The sequence below is a fragment of the Clytia hemisphaerica genome, unplaced genomic scaffold, assembly GCF_902728285.1.
Source record: "Clytia hemisphaerica strain Z4C2 unplaced genomic scaffold, Clytia hemisphaerica genome assembly, whole genome shotgun sequence".
In the NCBI taxonomy this organism is placed as follows: Eukaryota; Metazoa; Cnidaria; class Hydrozoa; order Leptothecata; family Clytiidae; genus Clytia; species Clytia hemisphaerica.
Window position 1 is genome coordinate 214715 of NW_027103409.1, and position 9881 is coordinate 224595.

At 34.7% G+C, this 9881-nt stretch overlaps 1 protein-coding gene across 1 annotated transcript; it reads right to left on the reverse strand.

The window, feature by feature from the left end:
* Nucleotides 1-2018: 2018 nt before the first annotated feature.
* On the reverse strand, nt 2019-9638 carry LOC136797425 (uncharacterized). Its single transcript, XM_067054001.1, has 5 exons — nt 9546-9638; nt 8139-8285; nt 3307-3501; nt 2431-2544; nt 2019-2165 (listed from the first exon to the last, which is right to left on the reverse strand). The coding sequence occupies exons 1-5, from the start codon at nt 9636-9638 to the stop codon at nt 2019-2021; spliced, it is 696 nt and encodes a 231-aa protein (XP_066910102.1).
* Between the last annotated feature and the right edge of the window lie 243 nt (nt 9639-9881).

A 9881-nucleotide genomic window follows, 5' to 3' on the forward strand; every position in this document is an offset into this window, starting at 1 on the left:
TTACATCCTTCGGCTTATTTATCAATACTCATAATATTAGGGTTTTGATGGTGCAATTTAAAATTTCTTTAGGACTAACAAGTTAAACAGGTAAAATGAATTATTCAAAAGTCTTGAATAATACGTTTTTGTTAATTCAAATTTCTGATTATATTTTATTGCTTATTTTAAGGTAATGGGGTCGCGAATGGTTAATGCATTGATTGACCAAGATTAGTTCTACACCACTGAAACGAGAAACTTTATCTCCAAAGTTGATGCTTGCTGTCTTTGATTGTTTGAATGGGATGCGTGAAAATGATTATGGAAAACCACACAGAGCTCCATACAGATCTGTTAATGACTCAAGTTTCAAAGATGTAAGCTACTTTTCATTTGGATTGAAGATCAATCAACTTATGAAAGTTATGCGTGCAAATTTTCTTAATTCTTTGCTGGCCTGGATTGTTCAAATTATTTTTCCTCGATTATTTTAGATTCGTATTTGTTATTCATGTTTACTTTTGCTCTTAAACTCTTAGGTATTGCAAGATTTCTTGAATTATCTTGAGGATTGGGAAGCTGAAGTTGAAAAGATCCCAGACCTTTCCAAGGAGGATAAAGCAAAATGCATGTTGTCATATCTGACCCCTCAATGGACAATAAAATCTTGGGATAAGAAATTCTGTTGAACCTTTTGTCTTGACCTTTTTCGATACATTTTTCGCACTACAGCTTTTAGAAACAATCATTATTATTGAACTCTTCCATGATCAAGTCTAGTCACTCACTCAATGTCTCATAATTTTTGTCATTAGTTCCTTCAAGGAACTTCCTTGGTTTATAAGAATATAGTATCCCGGGGGAGGCACTTAGGCAAAATTGGGTAAGGGGACGTGCCGCTGGTCAGGGTCCCTTTTCTAGGCTCTGAAGATATCTGATAGGGTCCCGAATTTGCTAATTTTCAAGATGTGTATTTGACAGGGTCAACTTCTTGCTGTTTTGAACAATATTTAAGGTAGAAATTAGAAAGTTCTTCAGCTTTTTGTCTACTTTTAGTCATTTTCACCCCTTTTCAGGGTTAACATATGAAATCTTTTCAATTTTTGCTCTGACAGGGTCCTTATTTTACCAAAATTTCGTATCTGACAGGGTCCACTCGAAAACAAAAGAATTGCTAGATTCAATCCGTCATCAAAAATACGGCGCATATTTTAAGGCTTCAATTTTTCTTGCCTGAGAAAGGTTAGAGATTTACCTCTTTGGTCCAAATTTCATGTTTATACCATTAGCCAAACTGGAGTTATTTATAAAACAAATTTTGCTGACGTCAGCATTTTTTGGTTTTTGCAGTTTTTCGCAAAATTGGCAAAACCTAAATTTAAGTAACACCGATTTTCATGTTCTACATCGTAATGCGCTTCTTTAAAGGTATGATTTATTATGCTAGGAGGGGTGGAATTGCCTCCGAGAAATTGACGAAAATTTGGTCACGCATTAATTTACCCGAGGTCATTTATACCGTGGTGGTATAGCAAAAAAAAGAAAATTCTTCTACTGCCCAGGGTAATAAAATACCAGAAAAGGTGGTATATACAATTTTCAAAAGATTTTAGTACATTGGCAGTAAAATCTGGTAAAATTTGCAAATTTTAGCTATTTTTTGTAACTTTTTTAATTTTTGGGATAATTTTTCTGAAAAATCTGCAAATTTTTACAATTGAAAAAAATTCTCTGTTGGAAAGTTGTTTGCCGTTTTTGCACAAAGTGAAAAATCTTTTACTACCTGGGTAGTAAAAAGTCTCTTCCAAGAATCTGGGCAGTAGTACGCAAAAAATCCTTTTACTACACCACAGATGTCGGAGATTTTTCTACTGACCCCCCTGATCCTACCACTAAAAAAACACAAAAAATACTAAGAGGACAGGCCTTTCCTCATGGCTGTTTCAGTAGCTACTGAAACTGTCTCCTTCCTGGCATCCTCTCTGTCCTCTTTATCAAGTGCACTTAAGGCACGCTTTATAATTTGAACAAAGCTCTTAACAGAAGAACGTGTTCGGATGTCCACCCAATTTGCGATTATTTGCAAGATTGTCCTTCAAGGCTTGGAGGGAGCCATTCCCGTGGTTATTAGCCACAATTAGCATCTCCATGAGGTCCTCTCGTGACAATGAATCTAAGAAGGCCTAAAAGGAATTGAAAATTTATGTGAAAAGCAATAAACCAGAAAAGTGAGCATAGTCATTTTTAGTCACAAAACTTGATTACCCCCTAGTGGCAACTTTTGAAAATCCCAAATTGAAGCTCCCTACTCCTAAGGGGGATGAAGGTATGAATATATTTGAGAATAGAGATGATTGTGGTTGTTTTTTAGTTAAACTAGCGTCACAGCTTTCCAGAAACATAACTGGTGGTCATAACTGGTGGTGGTAAAAACTTATAGATACTAACCCTAATTTTTCGTTCTGCTATTTCCAACTCCTCTTCCATCAAAATAAAGCCATCTGATCGATTTTGAACAGTTTGATTGGAGTTGGCATCACCAGCTTGTTGATTAAGGTTGATCTGGAAATGAAATTTGAAAAGATTAGACCAGCGGCCGAGGCAGTGGATTGTGTCACTTCGTAGGGCACCCCTTAGATCAGGGCAAATTTTTGATATTATGCTCCTAATAGGATGTAGAATCGACAAAAAAAATTTGCCCTTCGAATCTCCTGCAGTTTTCGAGTGAATCGATTTTTAGTTAATCGATAGAACTTATCAAGGGTCCCCCCTTTACTAACGGTTTTTTTGAAGTCTGAAAATCAAATATCTGAGACTACCAACGGATTCAGCGTGAAAAGTAGATAAAGAAAATAGGGTTATTTCTTAAGTTTCGACCACCTGGTGCCGAGAAATGGCATTTTTAAGGCGAAAAATGGACGTTTTTGCCGTTTTCCGATTACGTCAGCATTTTCCTAGGAGCATTTTCAGAAAAAATCATTCCCACAACTGGATAGCCCTGAATTAGTAGTATCCAAAAATGGTATGGTTTGTTAACTTTCGATGTATAGATCTCGAGATATTTTGGTTTAAATATCGAAAATTATCGATATTTTTTGCTGAGTCAGCAGTTTTTCAGCATATTTATCCACCTTAAAAATGAATTATCTCCAGCCAGGTCAATCATTCGAGGACTATGCATGTTAACCTCCACTGAGGCAAGTTACCGATCTCACAGTAGATCACTACTAGTATATTCTGTTTTGAGTTTTAGTGTAATTACGTTTAAAAAGATCCTCAGGTCAGCTAGAACAAACTAATTTACAAGAATATAGAGCTTCTAACCGTTTTTGTGGTGCGGACTGTGTTTTGCGTCATTGTAGGTCCTCCATTCTTGCAGCCAGCTACAAGTTCTTTCTTGCGCCATACTCCACATTGACATAATTCATTACAGTTCTCTCCCCTCGTCTTACAAGGACAGCCACCTTTCCCTGTCTTTCCTTCTTTTTTGCTGCACATTGATTTGCATTTGCAGAATTTCTAATAAGTAAATAAACCATGGATTTAGAAAACATACAAACAAAGGTTATCTTTCTTGTTTCAGTGCTGTGTGTCATGTATCTACTACACATTCAATTCAAAGAAAAATGTGCTTGACATGTGGTGTTGTGCTGCACACTGAACAAAAATAATTCAATGTGAGGGAGAAAATAAAAAAACGACAATTTGCACATAATAAAGCAAGTGCAAGGGGTCAGATCTTTTATATAAAAGCAGCAACTTTTTATAGAATCCCTTTTTGTCAAAAACATCAAAATAATACAAAGTAAAGTGAAAGTACCTTTCCGTTTGACACAGTTTCCATTTTATTACAATAACAATATCACTTCAGAATTTGCATATATAGATTTGTTATTTGAATGGGGGCTCTATCTATCATATATCACTTCAGATTATCTAAACAGCTTTTTATCTTATTATCCATGTGTTGTAACTTGTCTCCTCGCTTCCCCGCCAAAACTGAGAAATCAGAGCTAGTTTGATGACAAAAATGGCGCACAGACTGGGTCGAGTAATAATGCGCCATATTTGTCGATGTTTTGATTTTACAATAGAAACTCGCTTACACCCGTTTTGACAATTCAAGTGAGCGCGTTTTCGTCTGGGCTATCGAAACAAACCAAAACACGTTACTGTGGTCGGAGATAGGTTCTTTAACTTTTTTTCTCAAAAAGCACAAAATATTCAATATTTCACAGTATGGCTTTCAGAAGAACAAATCTACATCCATAGCTATTCTGGATCTTATGGAAAAAGTATCTCTGGCACTCACTAAGAAATTTAGTCTTGTTGTTATTTTTCTCGACCTAGCAAAAGCGTTTGACACAGTCAGTCATGAGATTATCCTTCAAAAACTCAAATACTATGGCGTGAGAGGAGTCACAAACGATTGGTTCTGATCATATCTCAGCAACAGGAAGCAATGTGTCAAAATTTCAAATTCCTTATCAAACCCATTAACTATAAACTGTGGTGTACCCCAAGGCTCAATCTTTGGCCCCCTTTTGTTCATCATATATATCAATGACATCCTAAAATCATCTAAAACTTTTGAATTCGTCCAATTTGCTGACGACCCCTGTCTTTTCTTAAAAGATAAGGATAAGAATTCACTTACAGACTCAGAGCTCGCAATTATAAGTGACTGGCTTGTGTCAAACGAACTTAGTTTGAATGTTGCTAAATCAAACTTTCTCTATTTTAGTCCTATCAAAGTTGACGAACCACCATCATTGAAATTACAAGGGAGTGAAATAGAAGTGGTGAAGTACCTTGGTATCCTCATTGACAATAAACTAAACTGGTCTCACCAGACTAAAGCGGTAAAACTCAAGGTATCAAGAGGTATTGGTTTATTACATTCAACCAAGTTGTTAGCTCCAAATTCTCTTATTTCTAATCTTTATTTCGGCTTCATTCAATCACATCCTTTGTATGGAATATCAGCCTGGGGTTCACCTCTCATTTGCATGTCAGACTTAATCAAGATTTCAGATAAAGCTACACATCTTGTCTATAACTTAACGAAATCAAATTTCTTGCACATTGACTAACGTTACTTGTAAATGTTGTAAATTAATTTTTAACGAAAAACACAAACTTCTCCCACATAATATATCTAAAATCTTTGACCTTGCTAACCAAATCCATCAACAGGGCACTCGCCAAGCTGCTCTTGGTGGTATGCATATTCACCATCTTAATCGTTACTTTCCTATCAAAGCTCTCTCTCGCAGATTTTGGAACATCCATTGCACTGACACTTTAGATCTTGAACAATCCAAGACAGTCTTCATAGATACTCTCAAAAACAAACTCTTGGAGCCCATAGAGGGACCTTACATCTTTTAAAATTTTCAGCTACTTATTCTTTATTTTTGAAGCATGATTTTAACAATTAAAAAATCCCTACATTTCTTTTTTTATTTGAAACTCTCCTTGTTTGGAGCACTTGTGTTGTTTGCTATTATTCTGAAATAATGTGAAATTGTTTCTTTTTTTCTCTCTTTTTTCCATTATTCTATAATCATTTTTGATATAAATTTTTCCTTATAATTTTCATTTATTTTTCTTAACGTTTACAGTTCCACAATTTTTATTTTCATTTTCTTGGAACAAAATTTTCAATCTTTAAATAATCTTTTTTTTTTCTTTGCGAAGTGTACATAGCACGAGAGCCACCAATGGGTAAAAACTTATGTACATAGTTTTTCTTTATTGGTCGTCTACTGGAGACCCTTAATTTCGGTACTCTCTCGAGAATAAGACCAAAAAGTTGAAAGTTTGGTCGCCCGATTAGCAATCAGGATGAAAATTCGGGAAATCGGGATACGGTTTGCAAATTATTGCATCAGCCGTTTTATCTCCGTTATATTGCGCCACGCAAACTTATCAGACAGTATTTACAGTACATAGATTCTAATTAGCTCCGTAATAGTTAACGTACTTGTTTAATGAAATCTAAACAACGGAGATAATTAAAAGCCTCGTGAAAGTTGTCGAAAGCAGCAGACAATTCTTGATGCAGATTTTAAATCTACAACTACAATAATGATTCTCCAAAATTGAAATGGAAAGTTATGGTTCTTCATTGATATTATTCCATTCAAACTACCACACTCGTGATGTTGTTGAAAACAAACCTCATTTCACTAGAATCGCTTTTGAGGTTAAAATTTGACTGTCGGCTGTCCAGTTGTCAATTGCAATTATTGGAGTCTATGCCCGGCTGAACAACTGTCTCTATGTAGGTTACTACTGGACTGGGATCTAGTCAAAAATGAGAGTGACGTTATGTATCCTTTCTCTGGAATAGCCCTTTTAATTATTGTTGTTGTTTCCGTTGCATCCATTGAAACATGGATTTATCAAAATATATTTGCTGGAGTTTCAATTACACAACGTGGCAGCTACAGTAAAAAAAAAATTTTGGCGGGAATTTAATTTGGCGGATGGCCGAAAAAGTTTTTTCAGAGGGAATTTGATCAGTGAAAGTTATCGTGACATGTTATGAAAGAAAGTGTGGTTGATAAATTTGGTGGAAGTATCAAAACAAATTTGTTGTCAAAGAGATTCAGGACGCGCCCTTTTTAACTTTTTTGTTTTCATTCAAAATGACCGGACGCCAATTGGAGAACTAGAGAACGCCCACTGCATAACCATCCATCACCCGATGGGATTAACATTTAACAAGTGTGTAACTTGCAGCGCAAGTGACTTCAAATGCTCCATCGTTTTGCCACTAATATGGTATTCTTCGTTCCAGACATTCGCACGTGTTCGACTACAGATTTTTTTCATATTTCGATTTAAAAGGCTACTCTTAGGTGCCAAATAAACGGGGGGGGGGTTGAATTTTTTTTAGATTTTAAACTAATTGCCAGGGGGTTGGAAATTGTACTTCTGAAAACTCAAAAATAAGAAATATAGGCCAAAATCAGGCTATTTAGAGCAAAATAAGGGGGAGTCCGTTTATTTGACACCTAAGAGTACTCGGTGCAAAAGAGAAATCATGTATTTTCTAATACGCCGTTCATTAACTCAAATCAAATGACTTTGGAGGTTCGGTGAAATGGTGGCCGAATTGCTGTCCCATGTTTTGTCAGATAGTCCCAAGTTAGAGCAGTTGATGGTAAATTTAGCGGGAATTTAATTTGGTGGACTGGGCCAAAATCATCCAAATTTAACTTTTACTTACTTCAACTGTATTATTAGATTTACTATAATAATTCATTGAAACTTTCTAGCAGCAATTTTTTATTGTACAAACAAGAAATATTCATTGATTTAAGTTAAACATTATATGATTAAGTCTTCAATCTCGAACCCTATAACTTGAATGTGTCCTTAACTCGAACGGTTTTTTTTATCTCTTCAGAACAGATTTAGGCTATTTTCTCCTATATCCCTAATGTTAGTTTAAAAAAATGATATTTTATTACATATTTGTTTCTGAAGAATGTTTTTAAGGCTGATTCCAATCTCATTTTATCTTTTCTAACATTAACTTAAAATCATCTTCAGCCATTTTGACATTAACGCGAATCAAAAGCACGTTGCTTTTTAACGATTTTGCACATTCGCAAATCACGTGTTACACTGTAAAGCTTTTCGTCTTTTACTTTTCTCAAACTTTTAAGCTCTTTAAGCTATTTTATTCAGGCGACCTTCCGGCACAGCTGGTTTATTATTCTTCAATTTGAAATAAACCTAACCTAACCTAACCTATCTTAAAAAATCTAATTTTTCTTAGAGATTTTTCTCTTCTAAGGAAGAGGTTAAAAAGGAAAATGACAGCATAATGGGACTATCGGTAAAAATATGTTCCTCTTCTTAGGCTAGAAACTTCAAATAAACAAAAGTCCTAAGATTTTATTACTAAATAAAAACTAAAATAAAAAACTACTTAATACCAGAATGCATAAATCATAAGTATAGTGGTACCAAACATCAAATCAATCAAAATATATAAAGACTAAAAGTCGTAAAACGATTCAAAAACTGCCATCATGTTAAAATGAATAAAAAACTGCTAAGAAAATTTGAAAATAATCAACATAAAACTTTTTTGGCAGAAATTCAAAGAGATTATTCTTCCTGGTAAACAAATTTCAAACCTGTGGATCACTTTCTGCCAGTGCTGCAATTTCATTGAACATTCGGTCTATTTCTTTTGAGTTTTCAATGAACACCTTGCCAGGCCGTACAACTAATTGTTTGAATTTGTTCGCTGGGTCAGCTATTATGTTTGCCCGGATCATCATCTGAATTTCATAAAAAACGAAACTTCATGGTTAAATAAAATAGAGCTGTTCAAAAAAGATTGTTCTCCCAATATTGAAGTAAGCTAAACCTCCTGGATTATAGCCAAAAGACTGGACATTCTAAAGTTAAAGTTTTGCTATTTTTCAATACATTCCCAGTATTTTCTACTTAAGAGACCTATGAATTTATTTCAACTTTATTTAAAAAAATCTCACAAACTTTTAACTTTCTATGACCAGGGTTCCCACCATTCTGGAAAGATATTTTCCCTGACTTTTTGCTACCTTATGGGAAGAAATTTTGCAGTTCGGGGTTTGAAAATGGAAAGTTTTGCGGAATTTAATTTTGCTGTCAATAAGATTTTGCAATAAATTTATAGGCTAATTTTAACTGAAAAAAGCAATACTGATACATTTTACTATTAAAAAGAGTAACATACCACAAAAATGGTGATTACTTTTGAGGCAATTGCTGAAACCACCGTTGAATTCAGTGTACTACCTTTCCGTTTAACTTCTTTGGAAATTATTTGCATGTGGAATTCCATTAATTCGGAGATGAGAGGAATTAGCCTGGATATCCAGACCGTAAACTATTTCACCGTCTAGTTTTTTTTAATATTTTGTCTCTGGTTTACGGTCTGTCCAAGTAACTCGTCTGCAGGGATATCTGTCCCTGCATATGCGAGTGTCTCTAATTGGTCAGTACGCGCCCAGTCACTGAGCAGAATTTTCGCGAGGTTTTTGATATTTTCTGATGCGCGTGCATAATTTATGGAAAAATCTGACCTTGCAAAGAAAGATAAACAAATGAAAATGAAAACGCAGGTTCATTTCTAAACAAAATGGCCGCTGGAAAAGGGCCTTTATAAAATGTGGCTGATGTTTAGATGTAGCTTAAAGTAGTTTTGAAAGTTTTTTTTAGTTCGTAAAATAGGTTTTATAGTAAGTTAATTATGTGTGTCTGCCTGTGTTTACAAAGTTTTGATAGTCTGTCAACAAGGGTTCACTCACAGGCAGTATCAAACAAACTGTACCCAACTTTTTTAGTTGCACCAGACTCTAAAACTTTAGAAACTTTGTATGTTGAGGTAAAAGTGTTTTTTTCTGAAATTTTGAGTCTGGATACCCAGGCTAGAGAGGAATGTAATGCTAATGAAATACCCGTGAGAGAGGCTGTGAATAGCGAATGACTCTGAATATTAGATTTTTTTTTTTTAAGGATACAATTTATTCTAAGAAACTTTAAAGTCACTATACCTTGTTTTCTAAAGCAAAATCTGGCAATTCGATATCAATGACATTCTTCTCCTCTTCTGTCAAGTCATCGCTACTCCCTCTGAATGTGACCATTCGTGTTTTTAGACTGTATAAAAAGATATTAAAATTTCCACGAAGCAGTACAATTGACTGGCAGATCGACCCTCCTCTAAAAGGTAGGGTTTGGTACCACACACCAATATTTTTTAACATTTGCCTCATATACTTTAAAACTGATGGCTTCTTTATGGAAAAATAATTAGACTATAATATATAGCCATATATTTAAAATTTTAGACAATATCATTTTATGTATAAAGTACTGCTCGTGTGGTT